General features: G+C 38.9%; 3 protein-coding genes across 3 annotated transcripts; all 3 read right to left on the bottom strand.

Moving 5' to 3' along the window:
* Positions 1–1,843: 1,843 nt before the first annotated feature.
* GCK72_007980 (uncharacterized protein) lies at positions 1,844–8,302 on the bottom strand (the record flags this gene model as incomplete). The annotated part of the gene is made up of 5 exons (XM_053726576.1): positions 1,844–2,014; positions 3,251–3,445; positions 4,352–4,471; positions 4,827–4,930; positions 8,071–8,302. 5 exons carry the CDS (start codon positions 8,300–8,302, stop codon positions 1,844–1,846), a joined length of 822 nt encoding a protein of 273 aa, XP_053590770.1.
* A 76-nt stretch (positions 8,303–8,378) lies between these two features.
* On the bottom strand, positions 8,379–13,873 carry GCK72_007979 (uncharacterized protein; the record flags this gene model as incomplete). Its single annotated transcript, XM_053726575.1, has 6 exons — positions 8,379–8,545; positions 9,524–9,800; positions 10,418–10,709; positions 11,599–12,028; positions 13,397–13,637; positions 13,856–13,873. 6 exons carry the CDS (start codon positions 13,871–13,873, stop codon positions 8,379–8,381), a joined length of 1,425 nt encoding a protein of 474 aa, XP_053590769.1.
* Positions 13,874–14,975: 1,102 nt separating this feature from the next.
* GCK72_007978 (uncharacterized protein) lies at positions 14,976–19,745 on the bottom strand (the record flags this gene model as incomplete). Its single annotated transcript, XM_053726574.1, has 8 exons — positions 14,976–15,201; positions 16,514–16,776; positions 17,332–17,496; positions 17,680–17,863; positions 18,906–19,182; positions 19,331–19,406; positions 19,456–19,549; positions 19,600–19,745. The coding sequence occupies 8 exons, from the start codon at positions 19,743–19,745 to the stop codon at positions 14,976–14,978; spliced, it is 1,431 nt and encodes a 476-aa protein (XP_053590768.1).
* Between the last annotated feature and the right edge of the window lie 199 nt (positions 19,746–19,944).

Raw genomic sequence — 19,944 nt, 5'->3', positions numbered from 1 at the left:
ATTTGGGGAAAATTCGATGAAAAATAGAAAAAAATGACGGAAAATCATACAAAAACGCGCCAAAGGCACCCCAGATTTACTAAAAATGGAAACTTTAGTTAGAAATCGCGTCAAAGGTGCGCCAGGAACACGAAATCATGAAAAATCGCGTCCCAGGCGCGCCAGGCGGTCTAAAATTATATTTTTAGGCTGAAAATCGGGAAAATTTGGGGAAAATTCGATGAAAAACGCGTCAAAAGTGAGCCAGATAGTACAAAGAGCGGAAAATTCAGAGAGGAATGCGTCAAAGGCACCCCAGATTCACTATAAATGGAAATTTTCAGTAGAAACTGCGTCAAAGGTGCGCCTGACACACGAAAACATTAAAATCGCGTCAAAGGCACCCCAGATTTTACTAAAAATGGAAACTTTTGTCAGAAATCGCGTGAAAAGAACGCCAGACACACTCGAAAAGTGTCAAAAGCATGAAAACGCGTCTCAGGTGCGCCAACCGTTCGAAATTCCAAGTTTTCGCTTTGAAAAACGCGTCCCAGGCGCGCCAGACTAATGGAAATAGCATTTTTCGAGCGAAAATCAGGTTTTCGAGTAAAAAATCAAGTTTTCTAGCAGAAATTGACTTAAAATCGGTTTTTGTGCACTTTTTCCAGGGAAAAGATGGTAAAATGCATGCAGTGGACAGTGAGGAACGGGCAGAGAGGAAAATCGATAGAATCGTTTCGTCTAATGTTCTCTCTCTCTCTTCCGAGAAGAAGAGAGGTAATTAGCGACAATTATATCATAATTGGGGGGAATTTCAGACAAAAACGGGACAAGACATTTCATGCAAAAAATAATTAATTAATTACCTAATTATCTAAATATGGTTATGGTAGAGGGGAACCCCTAATTAGTGGTAATTAAGTGGGTATTTTTCGAGTAAAATTAACACGATTTATGGATGATTTTCAGATTTCTAGAAGAAGAGCAGAACTAAAATAAGGGAAAAACTATTCGGAGAACAATAAAAACAGAGAAAAAAACGCTATAAGAGAAGAGGAAGAAACCGATGGATGATCAGATTAAAATGATAGGAAATTTGAGGAATTTTTGGTGGAAGATGAGCGATTTTTGGCTGAAAATGGTTCATTTCAAGCTAAAATCGGTCAAAAACTCATTTTTCAGCGATTTTTGGCTGAAAATAGTGAAAATTCGGCTGAAAATGAATTATTTCGAGCTGAAATCGGTCAAAAACCTATTTTTGTCTGAAATTGAGAAAAAAGTGCTTTTCGAGTCAAAAATCGTGCGAAATTCGGCTGAAAATCACTCAAAATATACCAATTTCAGTCAAAATTGCCATTTTTAATACATAAAAAGTTGAAAATTGACTGAAAATGAGATATTTTAAGCGAAATTCAGTCAAAAATCAGTATTTTCAGCTCTAACAGATTTCAGCCAAAATTTTGCCTATTATCAGTCATTTTCAGCTAAAAATGACAGAAAATGTGCAATTTTTAGTCAAAATCTATCAAAATTGGCTGAAAATGACTATTTCACCGAAAAATCACAATTTTTTCTCTGAAAATAATCGATTTCAGCCGAAAAAATTCAAAAATTACTCAAAAAAACTATCAAAAATGCGATTTTTGAAGTCAAAATCCACAATTTTCAGTCAAAAAGCTTAAAAGACCAAAAATAACAGTTTTTGTCAGAAAATCATCAAAAAATTGGGAAAATGATTGATTTCAGCCAAAAAACTTCGAAAAAATGCGATTTTTCGTTGAAAATTACCAAAAATCCACAATTTTCAGTCAAAAATCACCAATTTCCAACCAAAAACGCCCCGAAAAAGCAGAAAATTCATTAATTAAGCAGTCTTTGCTTGTTGAATGGCGGCAGACGGTCCGAGAAGCATTTGACGTTGTTGAGCGACTTGAGTCTTCTCCAAATCACTTCTCTCTTTCTCAATGATATACGGTAGGAAGGCGATGAGTGAAGTCGTCGAGACGATCCAAATTGTGCTTTTTGTCAGTGAGAACTGCAAAAATTCGAAGATTTTTATCGAAAAACCCGCATTTTTGAGTCAATTTCTACTCGAAAACCTGATTTTTTACTCTGAAAATGCCATTTTTCACCCATTTTCACTAGTCTGGCGCACCTGGGACGCGTTTTTTCGAAACGAAAATGCCATTTTTTGACTGAAAATGGAGCAGAAATCGATCAAAAGAATCCAATGTCTGGCGCGTCTGAGACGCAACAGTTTTTTTGGCTTGAAATTTGATTTTGAGACATTTTCAGAGAAATCGCGCCGAAGTCACGCCAGAGAGTGGAAATCTTGAAAGGACCATGAAAAATCGCGTCAAAGGCACCCCCGACACCTTAAAATTGATAAATTGAGTTTGAAGCGCGGCCGAGGTGCGCCAGATTCTCAAATTTCGACAAAATTATGAATGGAAAACGCGTCGAAGGTGCGCCAGACGTTCGAAATTCCAAGTTTTCGGGGGGGGGAAATGCGTCCCAGGCGCGCCAGACGGTCTAAAATTTTATTTTTCTACTGAAAAAGATCTGAATCCAAATTTTTGAGTCAAAAAGTGGATTTCTGCCGTCGAAATCAGGATTTTGAGACAAAAGTTAGCGGAAAAAAACACGTCAGAGGCACGCCAGATGCCGCCTTCCAGTCAACTGGCGTGCCTGAGACGCGTTTGGACCAAATTTATCAGTTTTCGGGTCAAATTCTACGATTTTCAGCTCATTCTGTTCGTATTCAGCAGATTTTTCCAATGTTGAGGTGGTTTTCATGCAAAAATCATGCTCAAACTGTTCAAAACGAGGATATGTGTCTGGCGCGCGTGAGAGACGCGTTTTCATTAATATTGAATCGAAAACTGGATTGAAAACGCGTCATATGCACCCCAGACAACAGTTTTGAGTCATCTGGGGCGCCTGGGACGCCTTTTGAATAAAAATAATCGGTTTTAACTGATTGTTAGCTCGAAAAACAGGTTTTCAGTCCTAATTTTCAGAGATTTCAGTCAATATTGGCTCAAAATTTCAGTTTTTCTCAATTTCCAGTGAATCTACTAACCAATCCCTTGAAGGCACCCCAGACAACAGTTTTGAGATATCTGGGGCGCCTGGGACGCGTTTTGTATATAAATTTTCGGTTTTAACTGATTTTTAGCTCGAAAAACAGGTTTTCAGACCCAATTTCGCGCGATTTCCGTGATTTTTGGCTTAAAATTTCAGTTTTTCTCCATTTTCATCGGTTACTAACCAATCCCTTGACACCCCACGAGGACCAGGCGGCAGTGGAATGAACGAGTGAACGAAGGGAATCTGGGAACATTTCGCCGAGTCCTTCAATTCTTTCAATGATTGTCTCGTGGAGATCCGAGTCTGGAATTTCATCCCATTCGTCACGGTGTCCGGCAGCCATTTTCAGTGATAGATAGTTGAGGAGATACTCACTCTGAAAATATTAAATGTTTAAAAGGAGGAAAAACTGAAGTTTTGAGACGAAAACACTAAGATTTCGGGGAAAAAATTAGCCAAACTGTCAATTTTAAACACAAAAATAGGAAATTTGATGGTTTTTCTAGAAAAATCTGAGAAAAACACATAAATTTCAGAGAAAAACTGAACTTTTAACGGTTTTTGAGTAGAAAAGATAGGTTTTGGCGAGAAAATAGGCGGAAAACACTGAAGTAGTTGAAAATATAAGAAAACTATCGATCTTTGAGCGGAAAGTTGCATAAAATTCTACTAAACCACATTTTTGATTGAAAATGTCACTTTTCCAGCTAGAAAATGGAAAAATTGCAGAAATTCCAATAAAAAAGTGCATTTTCAAGGTTTTTGATTCGAAAATATAAATTTTAGAGAAAAATTGGTCAAAAACTCATTTTTCAGCTCAAAATCGTATTTTAGACTCAACTTTTTGAAAAACCGGGGTTTTTGTAACAAAATGAGACGAAAATAGAAGAGTAATCGCTGAAATTTAATTTTGAGTTTTAAAAAACCATTTTCAGCTAGAAAATCACATTTACACTACAATTTCCAGAAAAAATCCGCAATTTCCAACTCAAAACCCTGAAAGATAAAGAAAAATAACAATTTCTGGCTGAAAAACCAGTGAAACTCATCAAAAAATGCACAAAAGTCATCAAAAACAACTTAAATTTTTCAAAAAACGATTCAAAAAACTGTAAAAATCAACAATGAAGGCGGGAGTCGGGGAAAATTCAATAAAAATTACGAATTTGTGGGGAAAAATAATAAAAAATCAACGAAAAACAGTGTAAAACAACAAGATAATTCAATTTTTAAAAAAAACCAAAAAGAGTTATCTGAAAGTGGGGGGCGTGGCCTATTGTACTTTCGCCAACATCTTCTTTCGTCGATTTTTGACAGATTTCGCTCCGGTTCTAGCTGCCGCACGTTTTGGAACTTTCGATTTGAATTGAGTCGGCTTCTTGGCACGTTTCACGTTTCCAACCTGAAATTATATATATTTATAGAAATCTGAAAATGCTGAAAATCATATGAAAATTGAGGTTTTTGGTCTGAAATAATCAAAAAATTGCATAAATCAAAAATAGGCCAAGTTTATTGGTTTTTGAGCTGATTTTTCTAGTTTTGAGCTTGAATTCTGCTATTTAGTGTGTTTTTCAGGCAAAAATCATGCAAAAACTGGTTCGAAACGCGTCCAAGACACGCCTGACGCCGGTTTCAAGTCAACTGGCGTGTCTGAGACGCGTTTTGAGCGCTTCGAACTAGGTTTTGAACCAAGTTTCAAGGTTTTTGGGTCAAATTCTACACTTTAAATCAAGATTTCATATCGAAAACTATACCGTATTGAATCCATCGTCCTCCTTGACGGCTGCTTGTTTGGCGGCTGCCTTCTTCTGATTACGACGTTTCTTGTTGGCACGTGCTCCCGAACCAATGTTTTTCACTGAAAAATGAGGGGAAATTAATGACAATTTTTGAGAAATTCAGCTGAAACATGCTGAAAATCAAGTCGCATACTCATAGTCTATAATATATCAGAAACTTCAAGAAATACCAGATTTTAGCAGTTGGTCCGTTTGGTCTAACCAAGCGGACCAAAAAGCCATGAAAATTAGTCTAAAACGACGTGGAATCGAAGTCTGGCGCGCCTTAGACGCGTTTTGAACATACTTTTATAGAAAAATTTGTCTAAAACTACATAGAACCGTCTAGAACGGGCTAAAATCGAAGACTGGCGCACCGTCGGCGCGTTTTCAGCTATTTTTCAAGGTGATGACAGTTTGGCGTAGCTGAGACGCGTTTTCTCTACAAAACGAGAAAAAATCCAAAAACCAACAAGAAAGAGTGAAAAGATGCGTTTCTTCTCAATTTTTCCAACTTTTGACTATCTGGCGCGCGGTTGACGCGTTTGATGTCATTTTTTATGAGAAATATGCCGGTTTCAGAGTGATTTTCATAGAAAGACAGTCTTCAGGAGTCATCGATCACCAATCTCACGACATGCCGTTCTATTAGAGCAAATGAGTTTATCTAATCCCAATCTTCTTCAGAATCTCATAATCTCGTCTCCTTTCTAATCTCCCTTTTTGGAGCAAAGCCGCCTGCTCTCACTAATAATACGTTGAACACTACGTCTGCTCAATGTCTTATTAGAGGCTTTGACATTTAGATCGTGAGAATATGCGCACAGGACGCATAATTCTGATGTGATAGGAGAGATAGCATGAAGATGGGAGAGACGTTCTAATCTCTGCATTCCGGACGCATTCGGGCGCAAATAGACTTGTTCAACGAAGCCATTCGTGTGATAGCAGGGAAATAGCACATGAGCTATGAAGGTTTCAGACAAATCCCTTCTCTCACATGTGATATGGAGATGTGAGAAATAGCAGAAAGAGATTAGAGGAGTCTCATAATCTCTGCTTCCAGAGAAATAGCATATGAGCTGTGGAGATTTCAGACAAATCTCTTCTCTTCCATGTGATATTGAGATGAGAGAAGTCTCATAATCTCTGCGTTCTGAATGCATTAGAGAACAGAGAGAAGCCGTGATATAGAGATTAGCAGAGCTTCCAGAGAAATAGCATGGTAGCTATGGAGATTTCAGACAACTCTTCACTCCGCCCCTCCGCTAGATTTCCACCGACTTCATTCCAATTTCAAGAACGACTACTGAATGACGTTCGACAAATGGTTCTTCTTATTTTATTTGAATTCTAATTATTGTTGATTTGGTGGTTAATTGGTGCCACCAATTAACCAATTTGGTGGTGAAATGCTCCAATCAAAACGATGAGCCGTAAACTCGTCATGGAGGAGAGGTTAGTTGAAGGTGTCGTGGAGATTCAGAATCTCTCACGTCTTCAAGTTTTAGATTTCTAAATGACTCATACTTTCAGGAAAAAAGCCCATCCAAAGGACCTGCCATAGAGGAGAAGAGGTTAGTTGAAGGGAGACGTCGTAGGGATTCAGAATCTCTCAAGGAATCTGACTTCTAATAACGCCGTTATTTCAGAGAGATTGAGAAATCTTCCTGGCTGTCAATATGGCGTGGAGGAGAGGAGGTTAGTTGACGTCGTGAGGATTCAAAATCTCTAACACTGTTATTTCAGAAGGATGGAGCCTTGCCATCGACGGAACAAATTCCAGGAGGATAGAAGGTTAGTTGGGATGGAATTCAGAATCTTTTCGATATTCTAAATGAATCATAATTTCAGATAAGAGCTCACCCAAAGGAGCTGTGGAGGAGAAGAGGTTAGTTGACGTCGTGGGGATTCAGAATCTCTCACGCCTTCAGGTGTCAGATTTCCAATAAAATCGTATATTTCAGAGATGATGGAGATGATGGAGTCAATGCTCCAGAACCGATGAGTTCCAAGAAGATGAAAGTGAGTTGAAATTGAGTTTCTGAATAAATTTCCAGAATTTGAATCTTACAGATAGTCTCCTGCGACGCCTCAGCTGCTACAAGGTCAACGACATTATGGAAGAAGAAGAAATTAGTGAGTTGATAGAAGACGTAATCTTCTTTTGATATCTCTCGTTTTTTTCAGAATCTTCGTCTCAGCTGCCACAAAGTCAATAGGAAGTTTTGTTAATTGATTTTTTTCGTTGTTAACTTATTGTTTTTGTTATTTTTTGTTGAATAAATTGTGATTTTTTTAAATATTAGTCTTCAGGGATCATTTTCAGAAGAATTTCAGAGCGAAGTGTGGTATGTCTATACATCGATATCCGGGTTTCAGACCAAAATCGACACAAAAATGCGATATCGATTTTCAGCACTTTTCTTTTTGCTATGGCATTTTTAGGCTGAAAATCAGGGAAAGTCGAGTAGAATCGAACGCGTCAAAGGCACGCCAGACACATTCGAAAAATGAATTTTGGATGAAAAAGCGTCAACGGCACACCAGATTTACTAAAAACAGAAAATTCGGTGGAAATCGCGTCAAAGGTGCGCCAGCCGCCTAGAAATTGGGAAAAATATCTGGAATAGCATCAAAGGCACACCAGAAACATTCGAAAATCGCCAAAAACATACAAAAACGCGTCAAAGGCGCGCCAGACATCGGATCCTATTCAAAATGTTCGGTTTCTGCTCTACTTTTCTGTCGAAAATGGGATTTTCGCTTCGAAAACGCGTCCCAGGTACGCCAGACGTCAAAAAAGGTTTTCGCGCAGAAATTGACTCAAAATGCGGTTTTTCCAATAAAAATGCCGAATTTCAGCACTTTTTCCGGAAAATAAATAAGCGACGATTATATCATATAGAATTGGGAATTTCCGACAAAAAGGGACGAGACAAATCAAGGTCTCTTATCAAGGACTGTCAGTTTCTCATAAAGAATCCGTTTGGAGACAGGAAATCTCATTTTTCGAGTATTTCAGACAGAAAAAATACACAATTGGAATCGCGTCAAAGGTACGCCAGACACACTCGAAAAGTTCCAAAAACATACAGAAACGCGTCTCAGGCGCGCCAGACATTAGATTCTATTCAAAATTATCGGTTTCTGCTCCTTTTTCAGTGGTCAAAAATGTGATTTTCGGAGTTTCAAACGTAGATTTTCAGCTATTACTCACTTGGTGCAGTCTCCACATCCTCATCATCATCCGACACGTTTCCTGCCTTCTTCTGCTTCTTCTGATTCAACTTCTTTGGAGCGGATCCATTGACGACGACGTCTTCCTCTCCAGAATCAGAATCCTCCTCATCTCCAGAATCCTCTGCTTCCTCAGCAGCCTTCTCCTTCTTCTTCTGTGATTTCTGTTGCGCCTTCTCCTTCTCCTTCTCCATCACCGCCTGTGTCGACATCTTCGCATTCGACAACTTTTAATCTTCGCCACATAGAATCCGTCGATATTATGAACGTGTGGATAATATCTTTTGGTCATTGAAAGCGACGGATGGAACGGTAATCACGGAATCGAGTGTAGCCGTCGACACCGATTGAGAGGCCGGTTGGGACGAGTTCACAGTGACGACGTTCCAGAAGGAAATTCACGACCGCTTCGTTCTCTTCGACAAGGACGGAGCACGTCGAGTAGACGAGGTATCCTGGAATAAGCGAAATGTGTACCTTTTAGAAAATTTCAGATCTTTTGAAACCAAAAATGGTAAAAATTGGTCTATGAACGCGTCTCAGGCGCGCCAGACACCAAAAATTGCAAAATTCAGATTTTCAGCTTATTTTCGGGCTGAAACCTTAAGTTTTGGCAGTTAAAATCAATTTTTCAGCCGAAAATCATGTTTTTACAGCAAGATCCTCGGATAATGAGTTTGGTGTAGAAATTTAAGGATTTTCAGAGATTTTGATCCTAAAAATGAAGAAAATTGGGGTATGAATGCGTCATAGCCGCGGCAGACACTTCAAATCTTGGTGGAAATCGCATTTTTGACTGCGAAAACCGAGAATTTGTGATTCAAACGCGTCTCAGGCACGCCAACTACCAAAAATTGCAAAATTGAGGAAAATGGATGAGTTTGAGACAGAAATTGTGCAATTGTTAAAGATTTGATCGCAAAAATGCTAAAAATTGGTCTAAAATCGGTGAACACGTCACAGGCGCACCAGACAACTGAAAACTTCACTAAAATCGCATTTTGGAGTATGAAAAACGGCAATTTGTAATTCAAACGTCTCAAAAAGTTCAGAACGCGTCACAGGTGCGCCAGACAACTGAAAACTTGACTGAAATCGCATTTTTAACAATTAAAAACGACAATTTGTAATTCGGAGTTTTCAGAAAGTTCAAAACGCGTCACAGGCGCGCCAGACACTTTAGCCTGTCAAGATTCAGCTCATTTTCCGACTGAACCTTCAACTTTGGCAGTTAAAATCAATTTTTCTGCCAAAAATTATGGTTTTTCAGCAACAACTTCAATTTTCGCATATTTTGATTCCAAATTGCGCCAGCTATCCAAAGATTTACTAAAACACGCCCAACAAGCCAAAATTCAGCTGTTTAGCACATTTTCCGACTTAAATATTCAGTTTTAGCGGTTTTTTTTCTGCAATTTTCGTCTAATATTCACCTCCATTGGGCGAGTTTGCGTCCAACGAGTCGAGTGCCGACAGAATCAACTGTCTCTGGACAGTATGACGTCTCTGAACGTCTTGTGAGTCTTTCGACGTCTTCACAGACTGATCCTTCCAAATGACTCCAGTTCCAGAGCATGGAGCATCCAACAAGATACGATCGAATCCATTCGGACGGATTTTTGCGAATTCCTCTCCGCCGAGATTACAGACGACCGCGTTGTTCACACCGAGACGATGAAGGTTTCCGATGATGGCACGACAACGATCGAACTGAAAATTAGGAACATTTTCAGTAGAAAAACTCGGAAATATGACTTGAAACGCGCTTCAGGTGCCCCAGCCAGGTAGAAACCGCAATTTTTGACTGAAATATAGTAAAAAACGCTGAAAATCCACTTTGTGACGCATTTGAAGCGCTTCAAAACACAGAAAACACTGAATTTGACCTGAAAAGCGTCTGAGGCACGCCAGACTAATTTTTACAGGAATTTGTAGATGAAATTGATTTAGAACGCGTCCGAAGCGCCAAACTTCTATAAGGAGCGTCTAAAGCGCGCCAGACACCTAACATTTGAGAAAATGTTGTGAGAATTCGTCTAACTGAACAAAAAATTCTACTTTTCAATAAAATTGAATACACGCGTCCGAGGCGCACCAGCCGCTCAAAATCAAAATAAATCCGCTCAAAATGCGTCCAAGGCGCACCAGCCGCTCGAAATCTATAGAAATCCGTTAAAAACGCATCCAAGGCACCCCAGATTCACTGATTTTGTGAATTTTAATGAAAATCTATGGTTTTTGACATTTTCGACTAAAATCATCCAAATTTTCGCGTTTTCAGCTCATTTTTCACGATTTTCACGATTTTCACCAAAATCTTAACGTACACTGGCATCATTGGCGAACAGTGTTCCACTATTCTTCATCAACGCAGCGATATGCGACGTCTTTCCTCCTGGCGCCGAGCACATATCCAGCACACGATCTCCGGGTTGTGGAGCCAGTGCCATGACTGGGAGCAATGAGTTGAGTCCTTGAATCATATAGTGTCCGGCGAGATATTCGGGTGTCGCTCCGACTGGAACTTGAGAATCGTAGACGACGAGTCCAACTTTCGTCCAATCCGCCGCCGGGTCTACGTTCATTCCACGGTTGATGAGGTTTCTGGCGAGATCGCGGCTGGAAATATGACGGTTTTTGGAGGAAAGTGAGTAGAAAATTGTGAAGAAACGCGTCAAAGACACCCCAGTTTATAGAAAACTAACTGAGAGCGCGTCTCAGGTGCGCCGGAGTCAAATTTGATGTGAACCGCGGCCGCGACGAGCCTGCCATATGTTTCAGGGAAAAAGGAGAAGAAACGCGTCAAAGGCGCGCCAAATCATAGAATTTAACGATAATTGGTTAAAAACGCGTCTCATGTGCGCCAGATCTTACTTTTCGTGAGTTATTCCACATTTTAAAGTCGGTTTTAGGGATTTTTGTCGATATTTTGCCGAGAAAAAGCGTATCAGGGACGCCAGACTGTCATCGCCTTGGAAAATAGCTGAAAATGCGCCTACGGTCCGCCAGACTTTGATTTAGCTCATTTTAGACTGTTCTAGGTAGTTTTGGATCGATTTTCGATGAAAATATGCTCAAAATGCGCCGGAGGTGCGCCAGAGTCCGATTCGAGCCGATTTTGAACGATTCCAGGTAGTTTTAGACCAATTTTTTGCTTGTTTGGTGTGAAAACGCGCCTCAGGAACGCCAGATAGTCATCGATTGGGAATTTTGATGGAAACACGCCGGGGGTGCGCCAGCCTCAAGATTCAAGATTGATTTAGGCGATTTTGGACTGATTTCCCGCTATTTTCAGCTGAAAAACACCCATTAATGGGGAGATTCAATAATTCAATAGAAATGCGCTGAAAACGCGCCGCAGGTGCGCCAGCCTTCAATTTCCACAGATTTTTGGCGAATTTTCCGCTGTTTTTTGGCCAATCATCAGCAAGAAGCTTCAGAAGCATTCTGGAAGCTCCAAAACCTTCCAGAATCCATCAAAATCTCCAAATTTTCCCTCAATTATTACCGTTTAACCTTCAACGAATTGGCACGAATCGTGACCGGTCTCGGATTGTCGTTAGCCTCCAAAAACTCCAACAACTCTGCTCCATTCGGGAACAAATCCATGAATTTTCCCATCAAATAGTCATTATAACCGTATTGAGAGCACAAATCCTTCTTCAACACCTCAACATATTGAGTACGTGATTTCGCCGGATCACGACGATTTTTGAAGTCTCCGAGAACTTGAATGACGTCGGCAATGCGTTGTTTGATAATTTCCAGATTCGGAACCGACTTCATCTCATTCTCGATCTCTTCGACTGATGGCAATTCGAATGTCGCTTGATTTGCAATATTCAACTGCAATTCTTCTTCTCCTTCAGCCAGAATTCTCTCCTTTTTCTTATCGAGAGCCGCCGACTTCTTCTCGATTGGTAGATCATCGTCGTCTTCTGAAAAATGAGAAGTTTAAGGGGAAAATTTGAGATTTTTGAGGATTTTGGTTAAAAAATTGGAAAAATCGATGAATTTTGGCAAGATTTCGACGAAAAATGGACAAAAACCCAGAAAAATAGAGCGGATTCGACGATTTTGAGGTCAATTTTTGAGAACTTTGGTGCAAAACTGGAATTTTATTATTAATTTCATCGACGTCTTCTGAAAATTGAATAGTTTAAAGGGAAAATTAGAAAATAAAACCTAAATTCGCGAATGTTTTCTACCAAAAGTGGAAACGCGTCTAACTGAACAAAAAATGTGAATTTTTCTACGAAACTCAGTCCAGAGCGCGTCCAAAGCGCGCCAGACGCTCGAAATTTTTAGAAATCCGTTCAAATAGCGTCCACGACGCGCCAGCCGCTCAAAATCTCTAGAAATCCGTTTAAAACGGGCCCAAGGAGCGCCAGGCGCTCAAAATCGATAAAGATTCGTTCAGAACGCGGCTGAGGCGCACCAGCCGCTCGAAATCTATATAATTTCTGAATGTTTTCGACCAAAAATGGACGAAAAACGATAGAAAACGGGGGATTCGACGGTTTTCAGGTCAATTTTTGAGAATTTTAATATAAAAACGGGATTTTTATAGGGAAAATTGGCAAAAATTGATGAATACTGTTGAAAAACGTCAGAAATAACAGTTCAGTGATGAAAATTGATGGAAACACGGGTTTTCGACGCAAAAAGGGGCCAATATCCTGTGGAAAACCTAAAAAAGTCGATTTTAAGCATCTTTTCTTGGAAAATAATTGAAAACGCGCCGACGATGCGCCAGCCTTTGATTTTAGATCATTATAGATAGTTCTAGATCGTTTTCGATCGATATTTCGATAAAAACATGCTCGAAACGCGCCGGAGGTGCGCCAGACCCGATTCGAGTCGATTTTAAACGATTTCAGACACCAAACCGGTTCTGAATGGTCTAGAATTCGTCACACGAAACAACACACTATAAATTCACAAAATTGGCATTATTTCAAGAGGAATCAGCAAAACTTGACATTTTTGAGGACTTTAGGCCGGAATTGTCAATTCTGAGCTAAAAATTCCGAAAAATTGCTGAGTTCTGTTGAAAACCGTCACAAATAACAGTTCAGTGATGAAAATTGATGAGAACACGGGTTTTCGAACCAAAAATGGGCCAATATCCTGTGGGAAACCTATAAAAATCGATATATTAATCCAATTTGTAGATTTTGCGGCATTTTTTAATAGAAAAAAACCTCCAAAAAATCGATTCCTAGTCTCTTTTCAGCTGAAAACGTCGATTTTTCGTCGATTTTTCCCAATTTTCCATCTGAAACCCTCCATTATTCTCTCCTTACCATCATCTGAGTAGTCATCTCTCAAATCGTCGTCACTTCCATCATGCTGAGTGAAATTCAGCGCATCAAGCCCCTCCTCCTCGTCATCATCGTCAATCAGTTGAAGTTTCTCGACCTCTTCGACAGGCTCCTCCTCCTGCACTTTCTTCGTCTTTTTCACCTTCTTCTTAGCCGGTCCATCACCATTTTGAGCTTTTTTAGCCACCACCTTCTTCTTTTTCTTCGGAGATGGGTCGGATTCCTGGAATTTTTAGAGTTTTATGTGTTTTTTTGCGAAAAATACGCCGAATTTTAGCGAAAACTCACTGAAACTGGTCGTTTTACCGCCTTTTTGGCTCCTCAACTGCTTTAGCCGGTGTGGAGACCTTCTTCTTCTTTACAATAGCCATTTCACTGAAAGTTTGCGTCATTTGACAGGAAAAATGAACAAAAACAAGGTTTTGTGAGATAAAATCATACTTGAAGAGCGTTTTTCATCGAAAAACTGGTTAAAAACCGACAAAAACCGTAAAAATTAACAAAAATCAGGGCTACCTACTTTTCTCATTTTTCATAGATTTTTCAAAGTTTTTAGTGGAATTTTTCGGATATTTCTGCTTGAAATTAAATTTTTTAATCAATTTTCTTAATAAAAATACAGAAAAAATCACGAAAATCGGTTGAAAACAAGCAAAAATCGATCGCCTAAATTCGAAATAAAATAAAAAAATTTCGATGCCGTGGGTGCGACGGAGCGCGTTTGCTCGCGGTCGTGTGTTTCCTCAGCCGCAGGAGAGTTAGGCCACAGGAAATGGCGGGAAGTTTGAATTAGTTTTCCTCGTTTTTCCATGATTTTAATGATTTTTCTCAAATTTTATCGAATTTTAATTGATTTCAAGATTGTTTGGTGTTGTTAAACAAAGAAAAATCGAGGTTTTTATTTGGAAAAACAGTTTTTTTGAGATTTTTTTCAACAAAAAATGAAGAAATAACAATAAAATGGGGAGGGATTCAACAAAAAGAATAAAAAAGAGAAACAATTGATAACAAATAATGAGAAAACGGGAAATTGGGTACTTTGGATGGGGAAAAGGAGGAAAAATGGGATTTTCAGGGAGAAAATTGGAGAAAAGTAAGATTTTCAGTTCAAAAATCAGATTTTTTGAGTCAAAAATCAAGTTTCCATCGATTTTCAGTTCAAAAAACCAAAATTTTTTGCGTAAAAATGCATTTTTAAGCTAAGAAAACTCCAATTTTGGGTGGAAAAATCAACTTTTCAGTCAAAAATACGATTTTGATGGAGAAAATTGGTATTTTAGTTGTGAAAACTGATATTTGAGACATTTTTTGATTCAAATAACTCAAAAATTCAAAATTTGAATGTCAAAAAACCAATTTTGAGCCGAAAAAAACCTCATTTCTCACTCAAAAAACTCATAAAAACCCAACTTTCCGGCTCAAAAACCCCTAAAAATAACGATAGAAAAATGGACTTTTTCAGTAAAAAATACGATTTTTAGCTTAAAAATCAAGGTTTTTGGGTCTAAAAACCCAAATTTTCGGCTCAAAAACTCCCAAAAACAACAAAAATCGCATTAAATTATTGTCTCCACAACTTCAACACCTTGTCTTTCCCGCCACTGACAACTTTCGTTCCCTCTGGACTCCAATCGACAGTATACACCTCATCTCCGTGTCCCGGTAGATCATAATACAGACTTTTCGTCTTCAATTCGAACACTTTCAACGTCGAATCAGCGGATCCTGAGACGAGAAGACGGCTGTCAGCTGACCAGGCGACTTGGTATACTGGACCCACGTGGCCTCTGAAAATTACGGCATTTTGAGTGGAAAATGATGAAAAATCCATTGAAAATAGCAAAAATACGCTCGAATTGACCGTTTTCTGACGGGAATATGTAAAAAATTGAGCTGATAATCAGGATTTTGGACTCAAAAATGGAGAAAATCCACTGAAAATGACATTTTACAACTGAAAACGTCTAAAAACACTCAGAAAATGGAAATTTGGGCATAGCTTCCGCCTACGCTTGACTAAATGCGCTCTACTGATAATCCAGTCAAAATTGTGTTATTTTCCAAGGATAATAACACAATTGTCGCATGGATTGTCAGTAGAGCGCATTTGCCACAGAAAAATAGGTTAGATAGAGCGAAATGAGGGATTTTAGGATGTTAGAGGAGGACTGAACTCTTTTTTTTTGATTTCAGATTATGAAACTTCAGGAAAATCTGAATTGTGGAAAATCGACTGCAAATTGTGTGTTTTTGAGCTGAAAATATAAAACTTGGTGAAAATGAACACCACTTTGATCAGAAAATACCCCGAAATTGGTATTTTTGGCTAAAATTGGAAATTTCAACTAAAAATACGATGTTCTGAAAATAGAACGCGCCAAAGGAGCGCCAGGCATTAAAAAAATCTATTGAAAGTGACATTTTACAGCTGAATACGCCGAAAAAATCACTCAGAAAATAAAAATTTGTGCATAGCTTCCGCCTACGCGTGACTAAACGCGCTCAATCGATAATCCAGTGAAAATAGTGTTATTTTCCGTATGAATATATTTAAGATTGAGCTAAAAACCAGCGTTTCATGATGGAAATGGCAAAAATCACATTTAGAACGTTAAAAATTAAAAATTCCAACCAAATATACGACTTTGTGAAAATTGAGCGCGTCAAAGGTGCACCAGACATCAAAAAATCTGTGATTTTCAGCTATTTGAGTAGCATTTTGAGCCAGCTTCATTTCCAACAATTTCTAGTCACTATTCATCTCATTCAAAATTCAAGATAAAAGCGTCAAAGATGCGGCAGTCATCCGAAATCACCAGAGCGTTTTTTTTTGTTAACTTCAGCCAAAATTGAAGATTTTTGAGTCAATTTTCAGTTAATTGAGTCAAATTTGAGCATTTTTAGTTGATTTTAAGCCAAATTTCATGAATTTCAGTTAAAATCCATCTAATTAGTGTAAAAGCGCCGAAAGAGCGCCAGTTACATGAAAATCATCATTTTTCAGAGATTTGAGTCGAATTTGAGCCAAAAGCTAGCGATTTGAGTTGATTTCTGGCCGAATTTCATGAATTTTTAATCAATTTTCTCACTAAAACCAACCTCAACGAGGCGATATACTTTCCAGTCCGTCCACACCACAACTTGACAGATTTATCAAACGAAGCGGACGCAATATATCGAGTATCCGGTGAGAAGACGACTTGATTCACGAGTTGCATGTGTCCAGTCATCCGATTCACCGACTGTTTCGTCTCTTTCGGATTCCACATGAATAGAGTGAAGTCGTCGGATCCTGAGACGAGACGCTCACCGCCGGCGATCTTCATCGCCGCGTCGTATCGTTGTTGAGCCACTTTTTGGCACTGAAAACGCAAGAAATTGAAATTTTTTGGATGAGAAAAATGAAAATTTGGGCATAGGTTCCCCGGGAAAGTGACAAATGCGCTCAACTGATAATATGATGCGCATTTGACACAGGTGTCTCAAAGTGAGCTGAAACCACCAATTTCTATCAGAATTTCAGCAATTTTCAGCATTTTCAACTAAAAACTTATGGCAAATCGATGAAATGCAGAGTTTCAGCCCCGGTTTCTCACAGAAAACCCGAAATTTTAGACAATTTTCAAGTTTTTGCTGGAAAATCAAAAAATTTGGGCATAGGTTCCCCGGAAAAGTGACAAATGCGCTCTATTGATAATATGATGTGGGAAAATGCTATTTTGAAGGATTTACACTCGAAAAATAGCATTTTAACGACACCTGGATTATCAATAGAGCGCACTTGTCACGGATCAGCTGAAAACGCGTCACAGGAGCGCCAGTGACTCAATTTAAGCTTTTTTTCTGCAATTCTCCATGATTTTAAGTGAGAAAACGAGTTAAGACACCATTTTAAGACTGAAAATGTAATTTTCTACCTCCTCCACACTATCCGGCTTAACACATCGCTTGCTTGGCTCGAAACACGAAGTTCTCAGCGCATAATCGGTATTCAGTGCCAAAGTGTTAATCCAGTGGGCGTGGCCTGTCATATTACGGCACATGACACCATCCTCGGCACGCCACATTTTGACGGTTCGGTCCTGGAAGAAAATTTTCAGATTTTGGCTGAAATTTGGGGAAAATGAGCGATTTTCAGTGAATTTGAGTGAAAAACTGCGATTTTCAGTCATTTTCAACCAAAAATTGCGATTTTTTAGACAATTTTGAGTCGAAAAATATCGATTTTCAGTTATTTTCAGTTATTTTCAGCCAAAAATCGTTACCTGTGAACCCGAATAGATCAATCCCTCTCCACCCCAACGGAGACATGTGACTGAGGCGGTGTGACCACTCAGACACCGAACGACCGCCCCTTTTACAGTATCCCAGATGAAGATGTTTCCGTCTTTTCCAGATGAGGCGAGGAGGCGACATGTCGCGTCTTTGTGCATCGGTTGCCACGCGAGACTGAAGAAAATATCGATTTTATAGGCAAAATCGAAAAATTTTGACTGATAAAATGAAAATTTGAGCATAGGTTCCCCGGGAAAGTGACAAATGCGCTCTATTGATAATTGGGTTTCGGAAAATGCAATTTTGAGGGATTTACACTCGAAAAATAGCATTTTAACGACACCTGGATTATCAATAGAGCGCATATGTCACAGGTGTGTTAAAACGAGCAGAAAATACTCATTTCTGTCAGAATTTCAGCGTTTTTAACTGTATTTCTTGCTTCAGTTCGGACATCTGGAAATCCAGATGGAGTTACAGATGGAAATACCGTAATTTGAGGCCCGAAATTCAGTTTTTCAGACTTTTAATAGAATTGAGTGCTAAAAATCATTGAAAAGAGCCGAAATTGATGGTTTTTCGTGCTAAAACCGCAAAAAACCGAATTTGAGCGCGAAAATCGAGCTCAAAATCGACAATTTTCAGATTTTTTGATAAATTCTATTTGAAACCACCTGGAATATAATTCTAGGCTGGTTTTTGGAGGGTTTCTCTGGTTAAAGATAGACAATTTCGGCCATTTTCGATCAAAATTTCCAGATTTTTCGTTAAAATTTTAGGAAAAAAGCTATTTCCGACTCTTTCAGCACCAAAATTGCGTTATGAACACTGAAAATGTGCTCCGACGTCACACCAGAGGGGTTTTTGGTCAAAATTGAGATTTTTAGCTGAAATTACAGTTATTGAGCTCGGAATCTGAGATTTTTGCTTGAAATCATGTTTTCGATCACAAAATTTAGTTTTTCGAGCTAAAAATGCAATTTTTGCTTGAAAATTGCGGTTTTTGAAGTTAAAATTGAGTTTTTGAGCGCTTTTGATACTGAAAGACAAAATAATTTTTAAATTACAAAGGTTTTTGGGCTAAAAAACGCAATTTCTGATCAAAAATCGCAATTTTTAAAGTTAAAATTCACTTCCAGACCAGAATTTCGTGAATTTAAGCTTAAAAATCATGATTTTCCAGTCAAAATTCCATTTTTCAATGCGAATTCCGCACCTAGTAACCCATTGCTTATGTCTTTTCAGCGTTTTTCCAATCTGTTCTCCAGTTTTCGCATTCCAAACACAAATTTCTCCATTCTTGTCGGCAGAGGCGATTTTCGAAGCGTCCGGCGACCACGCAATGCATAAAACCCAATTTTTGTGAGATTTGCATGTGTGGAGTGGCAATTCCAGCTCGATATCCCAGATTCTCATCGTCTGGTCACCGGATCCGGATGCGAGACCACGACCGTCTGGACTGAATTGAGCGGAGATCACTGGCTCACCGTGACCTGGAAAAATTTGAAAAAATTGAGGGAAAAACTGAAAAAATTGACCGAAAATAGGTTTTCCGAGGTGAAAAACTCGATTTTTGGCATTTTTTCGGTGAAAAATTATCAAAAATCAATTTTTCTCATCATTCCAGCCATAAAAACCAACCTGGAATGCTCGCGGAACATCTAGTCACCGGACGTACACGAAACACGGCTTGTGGCTGATAAACGAGCTTCAGAGTCTGAAAAAATAGATTTTTATGCAATTTCCGCCAATTTTCAGCGACTTACAGTCTCAAAATCGATTTTTTCAAGCGATTTCCGCACTGTATCCACAATTTCGGCACCTTCTGTGGTGAAGAACGAGATCGGCACCGGGTCGTCGCTGAAAATTGATTTTTTGACGGATTTTTTTCGAACTTTTTAGCGATTTACCTGTTTCCGAGCAACTGATTACACAGAATTTGCAATTGGTTTGTTGAAATATCCACTGGAACTAGGATTCCCGAGCCGCCGAGCTCATTTTCGTCTTCTGACACGAAACTGACCGAAATCTGGGGAGAAGTTGATTCCTCGGTCATTTTTATTACCTGAAATCAATTAAACTAATTATTTTTGATGATTTTAACAAAAAAAACGGGAAATTTGAGTAGAAATGAGCGAAAAATGACTTTTTTAGCAAAAAAATATTTCATTTTCAGTTGATTTAGCCGTGGAGCGCGATAGCAGCATGGGGTCCGAATTCTAGTCCGCGAGGGAAATATTAAGTTTTGAAACGGT

Source organism: Caenorhabditis remanei, chromosome II (assembly GCF_010183535.1).
Source record: "Caenorhabditis remanei strain PX506 chromosome II, whole genome shotgun sequence".
NCBI lineage: Eukaryota > Metazoa > Nematoda > Chromadorea > Rhabditida > Rhabditidae > Caenorhabditis > Caenorhabditis remanei.
The sequence above is the reverse complement of the archived record's forward strand: the minus strand, read 5'-3'. Positions and strand labels throughout refer to the sequence as shown.